The sequence below is a fragment of the Trichechus manatus genome, unplaced genomic scaffold, assembly GCF_000243295.1.
Source record: "Trichechus manatus latirostris isolate Lorelei unplaced genomic scaffold, TriManLat1.0 scaffold00092, whole genome shotgun sequence".
Classification (NCBI taxonomy): domain Eukaryota; kingdom Metazoa; phylum Chordata; class Mammalia; order Sirenia; family Trichechidae; genus Trichechus; species Trichechus manatus.
In genome coordinates this window covers 1,285,532-1,308,518 of record NW_004444028.1, presented here as the reverse complement: position 1 = coordinate 1,308,518, position 22,987 = coordinate 1,285,532, and the positions used below count along the sequence as shown (strand labels likewise).

Below are 22,987 nucleotides of genomic sequence, written 5' to 3'. Positions count from 1 at the left end.
AACAAATTCAAAGGGCTCATGTTTCTTTGTTCTCATTCAAGCCCACAATTAGCTGGAGTTCCATTCTGTGTAGCTAAAAGGAGGAGGAAAGGGATGACCCAGCAGGCATTTTACTACCCGCGAGAAAGTGCTCAGAGACTTTCTTTGTCCCTTTTGTCAGGGGCGGCCGCCTCTCTAATTGTCTGGCTGTAGGGAAGCACGTGCCTCTGGGGGTATTATCTGATTCCTACAGGACGTTCAGGAGTGCTTTGTATACTGACCCTTAACTTGAACACAAATCAGATCTTTTCAATCCCCTTCCCTGGCTGTTGCCTCAGGCTTGGACACCTAAAAGCTTGCTTTCCTTGAGCCAGAGGTGTAGATGCATTTGTACGGGCCTCAGGTTTTCCTTTTTCCCTCCCCTCATTGTCTTACCTCCGTTTTTGGTTTTTTTCGACAGCATCTGTGAGGAGGGAAAGCTGACAATGGAGGATAGAGAGGAATAGGAGTTGTAGAAGTCAGAGGGGAGAGAAGGCGAGACAAACAGCTGTTCCTGTCAGCAACGGGATAAGTGTAAAGAGATTAATAGTTATTTGAAGAGCAAATGGGGCCATGGCATTCTGCAATGGAATGTGAATGTATAAATGTAATGGAATGGGCATACGGCCGTTAACATTTAGACAGATGATCTCTGGATTGGGTGGAATGAAGGGGTTCGTTTTTCCTTCCCATGTGAAATAATTAAAGCTCAATTAAATCATTGTATTCAACTTAAGGTGTAATTTAAAATATTCTCAAAGCCCAGTGTATTTCTTTGGGAATTTGTTCTTCTCCACAGTTTTACTTAGCCTGTGATTCTCAAAGTTATATTTTTATTGAGGACCCAGGCTCCATGTTTTCTTAATAAAATACACAACAACAGGGCTGCCTTTCTCTTCTTCCTTTGCTTTTTTTCCCCCTTCGCTAACTTGCAGAAACAATGAGACTTCCACGTGCCAAGAAGGTTTCACAAAGGAAAATCTGTCCCACGGCATGTCTGCCCCTCCTGAAATGTGTCACATTTCCGAGGGTTTAGGAAGGATGAGGCTCATTTACCTCATCAGGCTTCTAGTTGTGAAGGAATAGACGGAACCCTCAACTTGGAGCTGGAAGATTTGTTTGCAAAATCGCCACTTTTTTCTTATTAGCCCATGTTTGAGCAAATTGCTTCCCTCTCTGATAGAAATACAGTAAAGCTGTTTTGCAGGTTAAATGGGAAAAAAACTTCATTCATTTTTCCATAAACATCTTACGAGCACCTGCTCCGGTCCATTCACATAGAAAACTTACATGCTTCTGACAGAAAGCGCTGCACGAGCGAGTATGATTCAGAATTATACCAAGGATAGGACAGTATTCACAACTCCACAGTCTACATAGTACACCACTTACTCACCCATGTTCTACTTCAGAAAATAATTAATTGCTACAAAGAAAATGAAAGAGAAGATTAAAAAAATTAGACCATGTTTGGATGTTATACTAGTATATTACCTTTTTAAATATATAGCCATCTCTCCCTAACTCTGCTACCCATGCACCCCCACCCTCCCCAAGTTTATATGAAAAGAGTTTCTTGGAAAGACTACTGGTACCCTAGGACAGAATTTAGGATTACAGAACTGAAAGGAAATTTGGAGGTCATCTGATTTTCCCCCATATACCACAATTTGATGCTTACGTACATTTTGGAACACGTCTATCATGTGATCTTTCCTATTCCCAATACTATGGCAGGAAGAAAAAGAAATGATGATGTAACAGGGACTATTAACTTCTTTAAGAGAATTTTCAGCAGCTACTGGGCACTGTGGAGCACAGTGGATCCCTGATGGCACAGTGGTTAAGAGATCAGCTGCTAACCAAAGGTTGGCAGTTCAAATCCACCAGCCACTCCTTGGAAGCCTTATGGGACAGTTATACTCTGTCCTGTAGTGTCGCTGTGAGTCAGAATCGACTTACGGCAATGGGTTTGGATATTTTTGTGCTGTGCACTGCATGTTTCTTGCCTGGTGTGTCAAGACACATATCCTACTTCCAAATGATTTTGAGGAGGCCACAGTCTCAAAACGCTTCCCGTAACGGCAGTGTGATCTGTGAAGGTCATTACAAAACACATAGGCCCCAAACTTCTCTTGGGGTTTCTCTATCACTAATGGGGATTTTACCGTGGATGTGAATGCATGTGCCAAATGATACCTTTTTTGGCGCAATAATCTGTGGCTTAAAGGCTAACGTCAGGGTTTCTGGGTGTCCTGCAGCCACAGTACACAAACCTGGGGCTCCTGAACAGCATGGACCAGCAGATTCAGAACGGCTCCTCGTCCACCAGTCCCTACAACACAGACCACGCGCAGAACAGCGTCACGGCGCCTTCACCCTACGCACAGCCCAGCTCCACCTTCGACGCCCTTTCGCCGTCACCGGCCATCCCCTCCAACACAGACTACCCAGGCCCGCACAGCTTCGACGTGTCCTTCCAGCAGTCAAGCACAGCCAAGTCGGCCACCTGGACGGTAAGGGCACCGGCCATACGCATCTGTCATTAAGCACGACCCCCAAGTGCAAAGATCTCCTTCCCGCACCCTAATGTGATTTTTCCTTCTCAAAGCCTAACAAATCTGTATTAAAAGGTGAAAGATTTCTCCTCCCCACCTCCCAAAGACATTTTATTTCTTAGAATATTTAACCCTGAACTGCGAGAGAGAAAGAGATCTCCTAACAATTTCAGCCAATATTTTCCTGCCTGCTTCACACACCGGTTGGGGAGCCCTGGTGGTGTAGTGGTTAAGAGCTCGGCTGCTAGTCAAAAGGTTGTCTGTTCAAATCCACCAACTGCTCCTTGGAAACTCTATGGGGTAGCTCTACTCTGTCCTATAGGGTCTCTATGAGTTGGAATCCACTCAATGGCAATGAGTTTGGTTTTTTTGGTTTTTACACTGTTGTGAGGTCCTTTGTGTGAACATACTGGAAAATGTAAAGCATTATGCCAGTTGAAAATAACATAATCATAGGATGTTTATTTACAATCCCCAGAATATGAGACATTTCCCCATCTTATTATTTTAGAGAAAGTAATGTCACAGTATGCTGTGAAAAATAAGAAATTCCATTTATGAAGGACGGTTTAAATCTGGTTATGCAAGTAGGCTCCATTATATGTTTATTACATTTAGAAACATTTTTTTTCTCAAAAAGAAGAAACCTACTAATCTACACATCAGGGCCCTGAACTAAAGAGATTCCGATTTAGCTGGAAATGAACAAAACAAAACAAACAAACAAAAAAATCTTTGCATGTACAGTATAACTTTTCTAAGAAAGCTTGGAATTTTTAAAAAAATTATAAAGGTACAAGATTGTTTATTCTATTTCAAAGTTTATTATTTTATGTATTTTAGCATGAGTACAGCTCAAATATAAGAGGAGAGCCTATAAGGTTGGATTTAATTGGTCAGTCCAAGAATGACAAAGATAAAAGTGACATGTATGTTTGTCAAACAGTTTAGAGAGTTCATGGATTATAGGAACATTCCAAATATCATCATCTTTTGGAAAAGTAGCTTTAGAATTTGATCTACCACTTCTCCCCACCATTGGCAAGTAGGTTTCTTTGGAAAGCATTTCTATTCTTATGCTGTATATAGTATCCAGTTCATTAGAGACTTTAATCCAGTTGCACACAGTGTTTAAAATAATCTGCATTCCCAACACGTGTTACATCCCAACATAATTTCACGTTGGTTCTCTCATTTTGACCTCACAATGCTTTATGAAGTAGGTAGGAAAGTTTTTACCATTCCTGTTTCACTAGTGATGAAAGCTGGAAGCGTGGAGATTACCTGACATCCTAACATTACCTATTTCTGATTTCTGTACTCACTGCCAGATTGTGTCTTTTCCTTCTTTTCCAGCATTTCACATCAGAATGTCCCAAATTTGTTTAAAAATTAATTTTATTTTATTTAACTTTATTTCCTTTTGTGTTCGAAAAAGGTTCTGCTGTGGCTAATATTTCAACCATTAAGTATAATTACTAGTTTAAAACTTGTTCCCCCCTCCCCAACCATATATTGCTTACCAATTTTATCATAATCTTTAGTCTCTTTTGTATTTCTAATCCTGGAAATGGATACTACAGGTAAGTAAATTTAGAGGCCTTAAATAAATATTGATTGCTCACTCTAAGTAATACTTCGCTGAAGAACCACTGGGATAACCATTTTCTAAATGGAGCACAATTGTGTCTTACAACAGCAGTTACCTGTTGGATGTTAACAATCACTGCTCTTCAAGGCTAATGATTTCTCGGTTGACAAATCCAGTCAGGGCTTTGTTATGAATGGGCACAACTCAGGGAATGCTAGGTATATTTGGGACCACTGAATAAATAATAGCTTCCCTTTAAAATAGTCCAAGAACCATGGGGAGCAAGCTTGATGTAAGTACAATACAAAATTGATCTTCTTTCCTCCTCCTTACCACATTCATCATATAGAAATCTTAAGATCTCTTTCAGTGTGACACAGCACACATCTAAGCCTCCCACACTCAAAGCCTCTTCACTCAGAGAAGTAAATTGTCTCACTAGAAAGGTTGGAGGATTTGTACTTAAATGGTAGGTTAAGAAGAAAAGACAATGTATTGATACAGAGTACACTAATAAAATTTCCTTACACGTGATGGCAGGAGTATCAGCACCCTGGAAAGAAGGGCTAATGGGAGCCAGAAAACCTGGATTCTAGTCTTGATAATCTATGTGACCTTTGCCAAGTCACTTCAACTTTCTAGAACTTACTCTCTGCCTCTATATAATGAGGATGGTGAAACCTACCCTTTCCTCAGATGAAATGATAATAAATCAGCACAGACGGTTTTTAAAAGGATTTAGATTGTAATCGGGTATTTTCTATGCCATTAACTAAGTGACATTGGTTAACGGTTAACCTGTTTTGTCCTTCATGGCTTTCTGTTCAATTGTCTATTGTTTACTCTGTAGACTTCACAGAGTAAGGTGATTGAATTAGATGTTCATTGTAGTGTTTCATATGGTGTTTATATTATTTATATTTTTATTAAAGCTCTTTCTTGTTCACAACTGGGCTTTATTTCTTCTGATTCGGACAATTGAAACTTCACCTGAGTAGCTTCTGAGATCACCTAAAAAGATGTATGTTCTTAGCCGCTGACACCAGTATCTTGCCCATAGCAGAATCTAACTCTTTGAGCCAAATTAAGTAGCATCACATTTCCACATGGGCTTCACATTTTAAAGGTATTTTCTCATAAGTTTATCTCCCTTGAGCCTCATAATCAAGGATGTTATCCCCAGTTGTATAAATGAGGAAACTTATGGAAGTAAAGATTATACAGCTAATAACCAGCCAAGGGGGGAGAAGAACCAGGGCCCCTTCACTTTCAGTTGAAGTCTCTCCATCCTCCTATGTAGACTGTCTCCTGATTGACGGAAGGCAGGGACGTACGGCAGCAGGCCCTGGGTGGTATGGAGCTGGTTTTTACACCCTGCAGACCAGCTGATGGAGGACTTTTTTATGTTGAGAATACACAGCACCTATTTCAAAGACATCTGTGCATTTTACAGCAAATTTCCAAAATAAAACCCTGTGTTTTAAAACTGCCCATGAACTGGAAGCAGCAAAAGTAACTGTCATTAGGGAAAGGCCACACTTAGCATGTAGTCTTCTGATATGTCTTTTAAAATCTTGAATAAAAATCTTTTTAGTACCATTTTATCACTGGCCATCCCTTTGTGTTGAGTTCTCCCTTTTCATTTCTGGTTTTACTTTATAAATATTTAAATTAATATATTTAAACTATATATCCCTTTTTTTGTTTGTTTGTTTGTTTGTTTTGCTTTTGCTTTCTCTGTATTTTAAATGGAGCCTGGTTGTGTAGTGGTTAAGAGCTCGCCTGCTAACCAAAAGGTCAGAAGTTCAAATCCACCAGCTGCTCCTTGGAAACTCTATGGGGCAGTTCTACTCTGTCCTATAGGGTCGCTGTGAGTTGGAATCAACTTGACAGCAATGGGTTTTTGTTTTTGATTTTGTTTTTTAAATAACAAATGTGATTGTGCTTCTGGTTCTGTAAAAATATTGCATTTATTTTAAACCCCTTCCAATGAAACAAAGTATGATAACATTTTTTCATATTCAGTATTTTACACGCATACAAACACATACTCTAAACACTGAATTTAAGATTTAGCTTCTGACTTCTTATTTCCACAGTATAATTGACACTAGCTATAGAGACCTGCTATTTGAAATAATGTAGTACTGGTCTAGTATTGTAGCTAGCTATTATCAGGCACAGACAGTTGAAAGAATGGTAATTTGGAAATGGCAAGAAATTTAGGCACAGATTTCAACCCTGAAACTTGCCAGCCAGCAGCACGTGGGACCTTCTCAAAGAATTCAGTCTCTTTGAACCTCACTTTCTTCACTTACAAAATGGGAACGTCATTACTTTCCTTAACATGAGGATTACACAGCATGTGTAACACACCTATCAGTGCCTGGCGAGGCACAAAATGTGTCGTAGGCACACAATGTTTATCCATTCCAAATCTGAATCCTTTTGTTTTGAGAATTTAATTTGTTATAATTTTGTTGAAAGTTCAGTTGTACATTATGGAATAATTTGAGAGACTGAAAAGCAGAACGTTTACTACTTAAAAAAAAAAAAAATTACTTTGGGGCCCTTAACATGCATACTTCAGCGCCAAGGGACTCTGATGCTATCCACTATCCAAATATATGACTAGATGACGTGGGATGATAAGAGGCCCTCCTGAATGCAGACCTCTGCAGGCTGGCTGTGTTTCTTTCCTGCCCTGCCCAAGAGCATACACGGCTCTCCTTGCCAGCACAAGGACAATGCCTTTCCAAATTCAAGGATCTGTTGGCTTTAGCCATGTATTCTTTATTTTTAATCGGGGATGTCTTTTTATATTCCCCATAATAAACAAAGGATATCACCAGGCCTCACTTATTGAAAAATCAGTATCGTAATTCGAAATATCAAGGTACTAAAAACAACCCAAGCACTCACTAACGAGGACCTAGTTAAATAAAGTCTGACCTGTCCATATAACTAAACTATATGGCCCTTAAAAATCACATGTACTGATGATGGAATGCTTTTGGAGTTGCTGGTGAGGAAAAGATAGTTTTCTATGACATCTACCTGGAAATTGAGTTGACAGTACTGAGCACCACTTCTAGGGGTAGAGTGTGTTTTGTTGTTGTTGTGCTTGATTCTAGTGAAGAGGCCTCTCCGTGAATATAGGGCCGTCTGTCTTGATTATTGGCTTCACTCTCCTTTGTTAGCTTGACAACTGTGCAAGCTCTGGATGCTCTGTAGAACCCTCAGGCTAGGTTTATTTATTGCGCACAGGCTGAGGGAATGACGTGCCTACTGGACATGTGATCACTTTTTGCTGTACCCAACACAATCTCCCGTGGTAGCTCCTTAATAAATATTAAGAGACTTTTTTTTTTTCTCACAGAAAAGGAAACAATTATAATTCCAAGCACTGTCCCTCAGTGCTGACCCTGATTGTTCACGGTCTGCGAATTCGGTCCCTTCTGCCTCCACTCATGATTTATAGAGAGCATTCTTCCTCTGCCTTTCCTCTTCCTGACAGCCTCGTGTTGTGTTCAGAGCTCTGAAGAATCTGATTTGAGCAAGTGGAGAGATTAGGGATGTGGTCTTTGAAGGGGAACAGCCAGTTCCCGAGAGAGTTTCATTGATTCCAGCATATCATTCTCTTACAAGCGCTCTTCGTTTGGCTGTGTGGTGCGCTGCATGCCTGTGGCCCACCCTCCCTGTCATCAGGTTACCTGAAATGTAAGACTGCCAGAATAATGCTGCCAGCTCTGCAGAAATCTAATGCAAGCCAGCCCATCGCGTGGTCCTCTGGAATCTTGAGGCTTTCAAGAATAGCCCATCAGAAGGACATGGTGTACAGAGAAACTTTTCAGTGAGGAATATGATTTAGCAGCTTCCTTTCAGAAAGGAAGCACTTTTCCCCTCAAAGTGAGCCTTAACTGAGATTTGATGTAGTCTTATATTTGAGTGCCTTTTTAATTTCATTGGAGAGGGACAGGGGAGAAGTCAGCAGACTTGTCTCCTGCCAGTGATAAATTTGGTAATCATAACAAGGTTATTTTCACTTCTTGTCATAGCTGCCCTGTGAATCACCCAAGGTACGTCGATGGGTGCTATATTGTACCCCTCCCATGACGACGAAGATAACAGTATTGAGCACATTATCCAAGCTATCTCTTAGTTCGAAGGGTTTTGAGAATGAATGAGATAGAGTGCTTGGAGATTCTTGACAATTGTTAAATTTACTTACCTAACTCTGGGTTTTGGATTGAAAAATGAATGTCTAATTGAAGGGATGTTGCCATGGCGCTGTCTCCCATCTAGAGAGAATAACTCAATTAGCATGTTTTTCCCAATTTGTTTAGAGTGACTCTAGATGAATGTATTTGTGATAAGCCAGTTTCACCTAATGGGATGTTTAGCACTCTCCCACACACTTCTGAGTGATTTATTGAGTGCACCGCAGAGTTACCATTTAAAAGAGAAATCTTGATATTGACTCATTGCATCTGAATATTACTAGAACTGACTACTGATTAAAAAGTAATTTCTTAAAAATTTAAATAAATCTTGCATGTCTTTTTCTACTACAAAAAGAGTAGCTGCAAAAGGCCTCCTTTTTATTTCTCTCTTTTCTTCTTGCTATTGCTCTCCCTCTACCTTCTTCTACTCCCCTCTCGGTCCTCCTCTCCCACTTCTTATGTTATCATTAGTAGTGGTCAGTTTGGTTCTGGAGGTATTCCCAGCTATTCAGTATCTTATTTTCCAGTGTAGCTTAGCCTCCCCAGTTGGCTAAAAGAACTTTGGATTATATGGAATATATATCTATATGGAGAGGATTATGATAAGAATAAGTCACAATGGATATTTCGATAAAAAATAAGAATTACATCATCAGGCCCTTTGCATTAAAAAAAAAAAAAATCACTTCGACTATATAAAAATGGCATAGGTGTGGTGTCTGACCTCCTCTAACTTCACAAGGGGAAAGGAGAATCAAATCAACAGCCCAAGGCTGATTCCCATGAGACGGAGGTCAAGCATGCGTTTTCTCTCCGCTGTCTTTACCAAATTTGACACCAACCATTCCTCCCACGGCACTCTCTACTTCTCTGCTGGGTTTGATAACTCATTGCAATGGCCATGCAGAACTCACAGACAATATGATTATGGGGTTTATTAGGGAAGTAACAGGTTACAATTCAGGCTCAGGAATACTCAGGATACAGTTCTTCCATCAGGACAGCCTCTTCCCAGCTATGCTCACAGGCAGACCTTTCCCTGGCCCTTGGTCTCTGCCCTGCTCAGGCAAGTGTTAAAAACTCTTGTAGCTCTGCTGGTAAGTGCCAAGAGGCAGCCCACTCTGCCAGTATGCCTCAGCCTCAAGACATTCAGCTCTAGCTTCTAGGGGAGGGTGGGAAAACCTAGCTCCACCAAGTGCCCTGAGGCACATGAAGCACTCAATTTTCTCACTCCATAGGCCAGGAAGCACACCATGCAATCTCCTTCTGGTGTCTCCTGCTTGTCTCTCAGGACTCCATTTCTCTGCCACTGCTTCTATAGCTCTCTCTCTCTCTCTGTCTCCTGGTTCCAAGAGCTTCTCAGTGCAGGGATCCCAGGTCCAAAGGCCACGCTCCGCTTCTGGCGGATCGTTTAAAATGAATATGAACTTATAATAAGCCCTGAATGATGCGTGCCATTTATTGTGGGATTGTTGCTCTTGGTGCCTTCCCATATATGAGCTTTGCATCTTCTCCTCCTGTTTGTAGCCCCCAAAATAAGCCATTTCCAGCATGTGACCAAGCCCTACTCAATAGTTCTCACCCATTCTGGTGGAGAAAAGCAGATGTAGTTTTCTCATGAAAGTTATTTAGCAATAAGCAGTCATGAGTAAAACCAGTTGCATCTAAAATAAAGCCTCATGATTTTATATCAGCAACAATTATTATGTTCATTCAGGTCACTGTGACCAAAAAGAGGCTTCAGATAACTGCTTTTTCTGCCAACCAACTTCTGATTCTTCAAGATTAAAGAAGAGTTTCTTATAGAACAGAAAGGTAAAGTTTAGACACTTTGAAGCTCTGCAGATGTGTTGTAGACCTGGAATGGTTTTTAGAACAAGGGGTCGTGCAATCAGACACATAGAGGTCTGTAGGTAATAATCTTAGTAGTAGTCTTTCCCTAGGTTTTTAATAATGATCATGACCGTGTCATCAGGCTCTTCCCAGCTGAACTTTAAAATTTGATAGTAACCAGATACCTATTGTGATGTAAATTAGGGATGGATTCTGGCTTTACAAATAGAACAAGTCCTTTCCTTTTAGTTTGGATCTAATAATGAAGAATCATGGTTTCTTAGTGAAATAATATACATATAACTTGCCACCTTGTTAGGGTATTAGAAAGGTCTGAAGAATGGAAAATTCAATTTCCAATTGTTTTAGGCAGAGTTAAAATTGTCTTTTCAAGTTCACTGATCAAACAGGAGCTCCTTCATGGGTTACTCATTTTTTTTTATTTTTGTTTTGCTTTTTATTCTGTTTAACTAGTATCATCTACACTGAGTCTTGTGAAAAATATAATGAATAAGATGAAGACACCATTTCAAAAGACTTTTATTTTTCTTTGATTGGTTTCCAAGTCGAATTAAATAGGGAGAATAATGATTACTTAAGGGTCCTCATTGGAATTTGAGAAGTCATCTGACAAACTCTTAAAGAGTGGGGCTCATTAATTAGAACACAGGACTCAGAAGGAATACTGACAAGGGTACTAACAAGCTATGTGATCTGGAGCAAGTTGCTCTGTCTTGGCCCGTCTGTTAAATGGGTGTATTATATACTTGACAGGATTGCTGTGAGCCTTAATTAAAGTTTGTGAAGTGCTTGGGGAGCCTGAGATGAAGCTCTAAAAACAACTTATGTTATTATCTTATTCTGGGTTTTTGTTTCTCGATTTACTTGCTTGAATACCACATCGTATCCATGCTTACAGTTCAGGTAGTTTTCTGAGGTTTTCCATTTATAGGAAGACAAGAAATGAAGCCATATATATACGTATATATGTGTGTGTGTGTATATGTATACATCTAAACATAAATATGTTATATACCTGTGTGTATGTGTATATATGTAACTATAGATATAGATATATATCCCTAGACATAAATATATATGTGTGTGTGTGTGTGTGTGTGTGTGTGTGTGTGTCTAACATTTTATATATATATATATACCCATATATATGTATATTAATGTAAAATAGTTTCTTCTGAAAACATGTTTCATTAAATCCTACAACTGCTAGTCAGCTATATTTTTTTAAGGGTCTCAAAGTTGTATTTCAAGACAATTGGCAAAAAAAGTTTTAACCTGTGATAATTTTTACTGGGTCTTGAGAAAAAAATACTCTCTTCTCTTTAAAAATGCAAAAATAAATATACATGTTTATGTAATTAAGTATGCTACTCTTAATTGGGTACCAAAGGAATTAGTTGACAATAATTATAATTTGGGTTAGAGAGATATTCCTCTACCCTCACACCCTCTGCTTATTTTTTTTTCCTTCTACACTGTGTGTTAATTTTTCACTTTTCACATTTATTAATGGAGAGCCCTGGAGTTAAACAATATAAATTGCCTTTACTTGTTTTTTTGTTTTTTTCTGCCACTTTGTATTCTTGGAAAAGCAAGTTACATTTTCCCAGAGAAACAATGTTATAATTATGGATTACATTTCTGACCAAGGTATTGTCATCAAGTAAGTCATAGGTACGATTAACTGTACATCGTAAAAGCAAAGTTATGACTACTATAAACCACTGTAATCATTTAAAATAGCAAAATGATTCTCACAGTCCTAGTAAATTTGCTTAAATATCTTATACTCCTTGACATATATGTACTGTTAAGTTTTCTGAGAACATAAAATTTTTACACTGTTGTTTTTATAAACTTGACTTACCTAAAATTGTTATGCTGTTATAATAAACCCTTTGACATGCTAGAACTTTGATACATTTGAGAGTGAATAATTTGAGAAGCCTATGTTTCTCAAACGTTTCTTTAGGGAATTTAGAATGGATACTTTGAAAGTATATTCCTATTGCTAGGAATGTATCAAAAAATAATATTGTACTGTAGAAATTGTAAGATACTGAATTGTCTTGGATAAGAAATTGAATCAATTTTTGAAGCTGTTACTAGGAATTTTGTTTGTAAGAAGAAAAACTCCACCCTATTAGATTTGATACTCTTGTTTCTTTGTGTGAATTTAACCATCCCTGACTATCCCACCCCTACTAGCACAGCAGGGCAATCCTGAGAGGGTCAAAAGCTTCCCAAGGCAGCTGGTTATGAGAAGAATTTGGAGTACTAATGGGGAGACTCCATTCCTTTGCGTTGGTGATTGTGAAGGTAATAGGGCACACGGTTTGTCATTGGACCCAGGGTTTGGTGTTTGTCTTTAAACATTCGTGTTTATCACCTACACTCACTCTTCCAACTTTTCTGCGCAAACCATGAAATTGTGGGAAAAGACTTTGGGAAATAATGTATAGCTAATAATTAGCTAAAGTAGCTTAACCAACAGGTAAGATAAAAAGTATTTTCCTAGTAGAGATTTGGAGTAAGTTTTTCTATCCTTTCACATTTAAAACAGATGCTTAGAAAATGCATCTTTCTCGTGATTATTAATAATCTCTCCTTGAGCTCATTCACTTGGGAAAGTAACTTCCTTTTTCTTTGCTTTTCCTCATGCCTGGAACGTGTCTTAAAAAGCAGCGAAGGTATAAACGTATAAATAAATGCAGACTGTTTTAAGATGCCTTAGTTTTGCGCTTAGGAAGATACTTGTCAAATAACTATTATTTTTAATATTGCTTTAATTAGTCTTTTGTAAATTGCCAACTTCCATGAGTTACCAGGAGATAGTTCATTCTTTGCGATTCTATTGTTGTTTTGTAATACTCACTGATAATGGATTTTATGTCACTTTTATCTATTTTCAAAGGCTACAGCCTACACTTTCGTGTGCAGATGTAACAAAGGTATATTTTATAGACATTCATATTTTATGTCTGAGACTCATCCTGTAATTTGACAAACATAAACTAATCTGTGAGCCTTTTTGGTGTAAAAGCTAGATGGCAAGTGATGTAGATAGGGAATCTGAGATCTAGAGAAAGGAAGATGTTTCGATCAGAGGTAGAACCAAGAGGAACTCTAGGCTTCTCCCGGTCTAGTTTCTTCTCAAGAAGCAATGAAATATGTAGCCATCCATATAACTTTCTCTGGCGTATCGATATTTCAGAAGTGATTTGTGGCTTCCCACACCACAGTTTTCATTTATAATGCTTCTCTTTGTACAAGCATGGCAGATGTAGGTGTAAATAGGTGTGAGAGTTGTGCTGGGAACAGTTGTTTGGTTAAGTTTTCATGGAATCTTCTCCCCTGCCCCAACCACCAATCAAGTGTAATTATCAGCTTAAATTCGCTGGTGTTAGGAGTAGAGACTGGGAGAAGATAATCAGAAGGAGGAATAAGAGAGAAGGGAAGAAAAATGTTTGTTAAAAAATAGTGAGTGGATCCTTCTACATTTCAAAATGTGCACACTTTCAATTTGATAATTGGATGTTCTCCGAGACACTTTTACAGCTCTGTAATGGTATATTTTCGTGAGATGGACTTCTAATTTGAGGAAAGAAGCAAAACCAATTCAAATAGAATGTTCAAATTCAATCTAAAATTTTTACTTCTTTCATTACTGTATTCTATAGTTTTTGCTTCAAAATATGACAGATAACTCTTGTCCCCTCTAGTTGTCTTCTTAGGAGAGTGAGCCTAGCTTTTTCAGGAAAGGAAAGGGGACTTCTTAGGTTCTTTTCCCTAGCAAGGCTTCTTCCTTTTTGAAAATTGTGCATTTTCTTCAAAATATACCCAATACTTTAGGTGATCTTAGTCAATAATGTGGTAAAATATGTAATTCTACATACTTTCCTAAAATGCTTTCGAATTTCCAGGAAAGATGGTTTCAGTAATATCTGTCTATATTTTAGTGAAATAAAGATAAGCAATAAAATTTTAAGGTCCTTTCTTCATGTCTACTAAAAAAAAAAAAAAACCCACCATTGTCGTTGACCCTATAAGACAGGGTAGAACTATCCCCTAGGGTTTCCAAGGAGACACTGGTGGTTCTTGAACTGCCAACCTTTCGGTTAGTAGTTAGTCTCTTTCTTTAACCACTGCACCACCGGTGCTCCTCATGTATACTAGTAGTGTTTTTTGGTTGGTAGGTGTGGGGCTTAGTTCAAGATACTTTTGTCTTCAGACAGTGCCATATGTCATTGAAGCACTATTACCGTATAGAAGTACTTTTTATTTATATGTTCTTTCTTTTAGAAGTGTCCTTTTGTCATCACTTGTTAATCTAAGTTTATATTTCCACCAACTCGAAACACAGCTTCACGGAGCATAGATTCAAGTCTGATGCTCATACTGTTTACCTTTGAGGGTCCCAGTGACTATGGAGAGCTCTGCTTCCCTGGGAGCCAGTGAGTATCCACATACACACAGGAATGACCATAGCTACTTTGTCCTCTTTTGTTGCTAGTCCCAGTAGAGGGCCAGCTAAATTTACCATATGAAGGACCACATCAGGATAAAGTAAATTGTGAGGGGAGGGATTGCCTGGATCCTGCCCACACTGTTGAATGAACAGTTGGAGAGGTTACATCCTTCTACGTCTTAAGTACAAAACTTTCCAAGCTAAAAAAGATTTTCTTTTCTTTTTTTTTTCCTCCATGGTTTGCAGATTCGTTTTGAAGATGTCCTTTGGACATATGGTTGTGGGACATAGTTTAGCTCCTAATTTATTGCTTTCTTAATTTGTTTGACATCAGAATTTACACTTCAGGAATGGAAAATGCAAAACTTTGAAATGTTTAAGGACAGGGAATGATCTTCTTTCCATAAATTTCTGATTTCAAATGAAAGTACCTTTTCAACTGATAAATTACAGTGAGATGTAATATAAAGCATATAATCCTGTAAAAATATAGTAGATGTCTGCAGTGTCTTTTATAATTATCTTTCAAGACAAAGGTTACAGATATTGTGACCCATCTTAACAGTAACTTGCACATCCTTGCCCTTTCTTGAAAATAGGAAGGGTGGCTGTCTTAGTAAAGGACAAACAAAAGTGCCTAAGGAAGCAGAGTGGTGGAGGGAAATGAATTCAGACTTTGTGCTCAGAGAGACCTGGGCTTGAATTCTACCTCTTTCTATCTATGTGGTCTTAGGCAAGACACTGTTTCTAAGACAACTTCCTCATCTCTAAGATGGGGATAATACTCTTTTAGGTAGTGGTGCTATTGTTAGAGATAATGAATATAAAATGCCTAGCACAATGCCTGTGAAATCATTACATTTATTAGGATGGATAGTGTTTTAGTCATCTAGTGCTGTTATAACAGACATACCACAAGTGGATGACTTTAGCAAAGACAAATTTATTCTCTCACAGTCTAGGAGGCTGGAAGTCCGAATTCAGGGTGCCACCTCAAGGGGAAGGCTTTCTCTCTCTGTCAGCTCTGGGAGAATGTCGTTGTCATCAATCTTCCCTGGTCTAGGAGCTTCTCAGCACAGGGATCCCAGGTCCAAAGGACGCACTGCTCTCCTGGCTCTTGCTCCTTAGTGATATGAGGTCCCCATGTCTCTCTGCTCACTTCTCTCTTTTATGTCTCAAAAGAGATTGGCTTAAGACACAATGTAATTTTGTAGATTGAGTCCTGTGTCATTATCATAACTGCAGCTAATCCCATCTCATTGACATCATAGAGGTAGGATTTACAACACATAGGAAAATCACATCAGATGACAAAATGGGGGACAATCACACAATACTGGGAATCATGGCCTAGCCAAGTTGACAGATATTTTAGGGGGACACAATTCAATCCATAACAGATCATATATTTAGGATTAGAATTTAGGCTAAACCTGCCTTCCCCAGTGATTTTCTAGGGATTTTGGTAAGGAGTCCTCTCTACAGAGTAGCTCTGTCTTCTGGTGCCTAGCGTTTCTCTGTGTGATGGAAGTGATATATTAGAACAATGCTTTTCAAAACCTTTACCCCAATTAGGAGCAGAAGAAAATGGATGCCAACCTTGGGGAATCCTGAGGGTATAGTACAAAGTGGTCCATAGAAGGCCTATAATGTATGTCTGATTTTGCTGTAAAACTTAGTTTAATTTTGCATTATAATATATATGATATACATATATTATATATATGTTTGTATGCACGTATAAATATTCCTCTCCTTAAAAAAAAAAAAAAAACTTTAAAATTGAGGTTCCAGGAAGAAGAACAGTATTTCTCATGTGGCTCTGAGAAATACTCAGGCACAGTGCAATGTATATTTCTGTTCTATAACTATTTCAATTTAAGAAGCATAATTTTGAGATAAATTAACCTGCCTTGGGAGAGACTACTGGGGGATATTCATTTTTACAGCTTCAACCTGAAAGGACTAGGTAGCTCCCATGCTCTGCAAGGTGATATTGATAACGGGTTGTACAGAGCTTCTTCCTTACTGCCATCTCTCCTGAAGCTAGCCACATTCTAGACTTGTTTAGATGGGCCCAGAAGGCACCATTACCACAAAGATGAAGCAGTCACAAGGAGACAGATTCCAGCTCAAAGTAAAGAATGATCAGACTTCTCTAGGGTTGGAATGCACAGCCCCCAGTGGTAGTGAGCTCCCAGCCACTAGAGTTGTGAAAAGAGAGGTGGGATACTTGACTCAAGTGTTACATGAGAGAATGAATCAAGTGACTTCTCAAGTTCCCTCTGAATTAAAAATTCTGTGAATCCAGAAGAGAAGTAGTTCCTGGCTGGAAATATGGAGAGGAGGACAGTAATTGAGCTACTCTGTACGAAGCAGTTGGTTAAGTGGGGAAGAGAGTAGACTTTCCAGATAGGCAGTGGGAGCTGCCCAGGTAATACATAGAGGCAAGCCTGCTGTGCTGTTTCCGGGACAAGGTCTCTACCATCCTGCCTGAAGCTGAGATTGTATATAGGAAACTCTTGTATGTAAGATACGGCTCAGAAGGCAGGATGGGACAGCCTATGTGGGCTATTTTAACTACATGCCACAGGCAGTATGCTGACACGGAATACTTTTTGAGCACAGGAATTACTATACTCAGATGCATATAAGGTTATTAATTTGCTAGTGTGTGCAAGTTGGTTGGAGAGAAATTGGAGTAAAGGAGAACATTTTGGAAATTACCATAGTAGTGCAGACCCAAGATGGTGGGGCTGGACAATCACCCGGTGATATGGTGCACTCAATGGGAAAGGCAGATCTGAGGGCAAGGGTCAGTTCTTGAAGTCACTCCCTCCAGGGGCTAGAGAGAAAGGCAAGGAGGAAGAATGGAGAGCCAGAGAAGAGGCCAATGATCAGCTGTCTTACTAGGGCAGATCTGTCAGTAAAGGGTCAGCTGACATTCTCTAGCTGGGACCTTGGCCATATTACTTCATGTCCTGTGTGCCTCAGTTTTCTCATCTTTAAAAGGAGAATAATGATGCCTACCCTCCAGGGTTGTTGTGAGGATCAAATGAGATAACAAGGTGAAAGTGGTTTGTAAACTAGAAAGACTCTCCTCACAAAACTGCTACCGCTGCTGTGGCATAGAGGCAGAGGCAAGACTCCCAGCTTCCAGTCTTGCAAACTTAACCTTCACGTGCTTTCACCTGGGGTCCAGGCTGCATGTACTGATTAAATGGAATGATTCTTATCCAGCCTAGTTCAAAACTTCCTACCATGTCCCTGATAATGAAGAAAAGTCTACTAGCTCTCAAATACTTGACTTTTCTGCCTTTCCTCGCTCCCTCAGAAGAAATTAAAGTAGACTATATAATAGAATTCATGCTAGTTATTTTTTTTTTCCCTAAACTTACTGAAATAGCTGGGTGTGCCAGAGAAGGGCCCCTATAAGGCTCTTCTTATAGGGTCACTGTAAGTCGGAATCAACTCTACAACAATGTTTTTTTTTGGAGGGAGGGAGTGGATAAGGCTCTTCTGGGTAGTGCAAATGGCTAACGAGCTTGGCTGCTAACCAAAAGGTTGGAGGTTTGAGCCCACCCAGAGATGCCTTGGAAGACAGCCTGGCCTTCTATTTCTGAAAAATCAGCCATTGAAAACCCTATGGATCTCAGTTCTACTCTGACACACACGGGTTCGCCATGAGTCAGAGTTGACTCGACCACAACTGGTTTAAGACTCTTCTAGTTGGGTTGTGCTGTGATGCTGCTGGGCTGTCTGCTTCTCTATGGAGACAGTTATTTTCTCATGAGGGTGGCTGCTGTCACAGATAGCATTGCCCATTTCTCACAGTCCTTTACCACAGACACATTTCCATCTGTACCTAGATCATAGCCATAGCTTCCAGGGACCGATTTCCCCATTGAAGAACCAGGGAGGGGAGAGGCTCTTGTCAGAATTCTCACGACTGAATCATTGCCATGAGCTAATGTCTCTGGCTCTATGAGTCAGTGCTGGCCCAGGTATTGAATTTGTAGGTAGGAAAAATGAAGACCCAGGCTAGACTCCCCTCTCGTCATTACCTTCTGCAGAGGGAAAGCAAACTAAGCTGTCATCAGATAATGGCATTTTAAAAAACAGGTATTTGGTTTTCCTCTGTGAGGATGTAGATTGATTATAAGAGTTTCTTAAAGAGTTAATTAAAAAAAAAAAAAAATCCAACCTCTGATTTTTGCACATGTGTTTTGTTTTGCTTCAGGCAAAGTAGGTGAAATGATGTGTTTGGGAGATGAATGTTCTTGTAATAGGCAAGATATAGCTTGCAGGAGAACATCTGTAACCAACCCATTCTGCATGAGATAGGGCAAGACTTGTTTGTGTTTTAATGCCTGTTCAAACACGTCTAATACCAAAAAGATTTATAAAGTTTTACAGGATTCCCTTTAAAATGTTATTGCTTTATATAGCAGATATACGTATTGATAGCTTGGTGGTTAAAATCTATAACCCAACAGAGTTCGGGCAGTGCCAAGACTGAGCCAAGTGGTATAAAACTGTTTGCTAGTATGAAGTGGGTGCAAAAATATTAGGAATGTTAGGACTAGTTCATGAATCTACTTATTAATTCAGCAGTAGGCATAAAGAAATGATGCTTTCCAAGTTTTTAAACTTCCGTGATAGAAATTGTCTGCAAGGAATAATAAGAGAAATACTTGACTGTTTGCCCTCAAATATTCAGAGGTATTGCTCAAAACTTAATCTAAAAGAAAATAACAGAAAAGGGCAGAAAAGTCAGTAATTTCAATTAAACAGCCGGACTTTTTTTCATCTCTAAACCTCTCTGTACTTTCTCTTTATCATACACACACACACCCCCCACACACACACAGTAGGAAATACCCTGTGTAGGGGAGATAGTGGGAAGTCTTATTAGATTTTTTATAAGCATTAATTATGTAGCTTCCTAAATCTCTGTGCTTTAGAAAAAAAATTGTGATATTTTATGACAGTGATTTGCTTCCCAGCACACCTTTTGGGAATAAAATCAGGGGTATGTTCAGTAATGTATAACAAATATCCAGAGTTTACGAGAAAGACTCCTCTTCCCCACTGCCTCTGTGGTCTGTCTCCCCCACTACCCCCTTTTTGTTGCCTTTTTCATTCTGCTGAGAAGTCCACGAGCTCCTTGGCAAAAAGGGGAAGGAAGCAAGATCAGGCTAGGAAATGGTGAGAAAAATGCTGAAGAGACTTTCAAACTTAAAGTTTAGTGGTTCTTTTTAGAAAAATCTTTTGAACTTCCATAAGGGAAGTTAGTATAATTAAATTTTTCTATTTCACCAAGCCTAATTTTTTCATACGGTCTGAGCCAAATATAAGTATTGTATACAGCAAGAACAGATACTGTCTTCAGACTTGGAATATTCAGAAGCATTTTGCCACTTAAATGAATCTGGGTGAATTGTATTTGATCAGCGTCTTGGAAAAGACATTAATTCACATTGAGTTGGAATTGACTCATCCCCAGTAGCTTTGGATTTTTGTTTTGTTTTGTTCGTACATACTTTAAAAGTAGTTTCATAGGTACCAAAATGTTAACAATGGCTCTCTCTAGGAAGAGAAGACTGTGCGTATTTTTCATCTTGTTTTTAAGTGTCCTTGGTATTCCAAGACACAAACACTTTTTATCTGAGAGAAATTAATAAAACACAATCTGAAGGAACTCTACAGAAGTCAGGATCTAAGCAAAATCTTCCCATAAAAAGATAAAGAGAGTTCTTTATCAGGAAATTCTAAGGAATACCAACTATTTGGAGAGTTCAGTAATTACATGAAAAAGTTAGTGTTAAAAAAGAAAAAGATTTCCTTGACATATTTTAAATTTCACATTCTCAGAAGCTTCAACATTACAGCCATCCCAAACGTGGTGTGACCCAGTGAGCTCTTACCATGAAGCTGATGTGATTTCCCCAAATGGTGCCTTGCGTGTTTTCCATCATGTGTATGTGCACACATTTCCCCAGATGCCTGTGTCGAAGCTCAGTTGAAGTCCCCATATTACAGGGACTCAGTTGTCACAGTTCACTTTTAAACACCAAGAGTTTCAAAGCGCATTTCTTGAGCACTGGAAGGTACACTTTGGAGAAAACCAAATATAACTCCACAGTTTCCCCACTGGGGTGACTGAGCAAGTGACCTGCCTTCTCTGAGACTCAGTTTCTTCCTTTTTCAGGTGAGAATAATCTCCCTTGCAGGTTGTTGAATATTCAGTGTGTAAGGCCCCTAGTCCGGTACATGCCATTGAACAGGCTATGGATAAATCATGCAAGGCATCATTAGGGCTCAATGCTATGGACAATCATATGAACAGATAGGTAAGTTGGCCCTTCTTCAAAGGGCTCAGCATCTATCAGGGAAGACTGATAAACCTAGCCGTAATTCAGTGTGACAGGTGCTATAATATGTCTGGAATGTCCCCCTGCTAACTCCCCCTTTGTCTACTAGGCAAGGTCCTACTCATTCTTTAGACTCACTTGAAGCATTCATTATGGATGAAGCTTTCCTTGGCCATCTTCCTCCTGCACCCCCCCCCCATAAACACATACTCAGGGGCGCCTTCTCTTATATTCATTGCACTTTGTACATATATCCAGTATCACAGTGCATGACATGTCTGTCTCCCCATTACCCTGTGAACTCAGAGGCAGTAGCTTTGTCTTTTCATCTCTGTATCACAATGCTAGCGCATATAACGGGCCTCAACAAATATTTGTCAGATTATATTCCTTGTCTGAACAAAGTGTAATAGCAACACAGAAAACAGACTGATGTGCCACAGAGGACTTGACATTGAAAGTTGGGTCTCAAAGGATGAGTAGGATGTTGTAAGGAGGGAAAAGGGGAAAGGGCATTCCAGGTAGAGCGATTAGGCTGAGTAAAAGCAGGGAGGCAGGGGACATAGACATGTATCAGTCTAGAAGCATGAAACATCTGGAACACCTGGCCTGCAGAATGATTGGAGGAAGGGAAAGTAGCCAGAAATGAAGCTGGAGAGAAGTCACCAGAGCCAGAGGGAGGAGGGCTGTGAATCCCACCCTTCTCCTTCGGAGTGTGCCTCTACTCTTGCAGGCATTGAGGAAATCTGGAAGGGGTTTGAGCAGGGGAGGGGGTGACATCATCTTTCTACTGGAGGAAGGTAACTGGGTGCAGCATGGAGGTGGGAAGACTGGTTAGGAGGCTGTTGAAGTAATTCAGGAAAGAGACAAGGAGGTGGGTGCAGGATGGGGGTGGATTTGCAATTATATTTCAGAGGTAGAATCCAATTTCAAATAACTGGAGCTGCTTTGACACCTAACGTTGTAGTTTTCTTCACAGTTGTTTTAGAGTTACTTTTCTTCGGTACTGCACCGATAGACAAGCTGAACAATATATTCCTCTTTCCAAGTGTTTGGAGACTTTCTGGTGCTGCACTTTACTTTCGTCACTTAGGAGTGCCCTTGCCTGTTTATCTCACTGCCTTGCATATGAAATGACCCACGTGATATAGTTGACCAGATAAAGGCACATCCTTGCATGGAAAATGTTTGGAAAAAAGTTATATTTATTGGAGAAGGAAGAGCACTGGCCTAGGATCCACTGGTTGGCTTAATGGCTTTGGCCAGGCCATTCTGCTTCTTTGGACTTCAGTTTTCTTATCTATGACAGAAAGATATTGGGCTAAATCTTTACACCTTCTTCCTTTTTTTTTTATCATAAGTATAGGAATGAACACTTTTGACCTTTTACTGAGTGAAAATAATAGCCCTAACGGTGGCTCAAAGAAAATGGAAGCATCTTTCACTTTAGTTTGGTGCATAATTTAAAAAAAAAAAAAAAAAAGCGTGCTATTAAATAGCAATACTGTTTGTCCAAAATCAGTAACCAGAAAAATGTAATTGTTCTTTGTCCCTTGGTTGGTCCTCAATGAATATTAGTGAACTGAACCATAAAATACCTTCATTGCTTTTTGCTGAACATTGGAGATCATGGATTTATCACAGAGGATATTTGATGTTAATAACAACACTTATTTTTTATTGGTACCCAAAGAGGGATTCAAAATTCTTCACAGATACCACAGCACTAAATCTAGCTGAAAGAAACTGAAACAAGAGAGAAGACTTTTTAAATCACCTGTCCGGAGCCCTGGTGGCACAGTGGTTAAGAGCTGAGCTGCTAACCAAAAAAGGTTGGCAGTTCGAATCCACCAGCCGCTCCTTGAAAACCTTATTGGGCAGTTGTTCTCTGTCCTGTAGGG

The 22,987-nt window shown here is 39.4% G+C and overlaps 1 protein-coding gene across 8 annotated transcripts in view; it reads left to right on the top strand.

The window, feature by feature from the left end:
- The window catches only part of TP63 (tumor protein p63), a 234,316-nt gene that overhangs the window by 153,022 nt on the left and 58,307 nt on the right, over nt 1-22,987 (top strand). For all 8 annotated transcript variants that reach the window (XM_004382233.1, XM_012557252.2, XM_012557253.2 and 5 more), the window contains one exon: nt 2,280-2,534. In XM_004382233.1, coding sequence (XP_004382290.1) covers nt 2,280-2,534 — 255 coding nt within the window. The remainder of the gene's footprint in view (nt 1-2,279; nt 2,535-22,987) is intronic.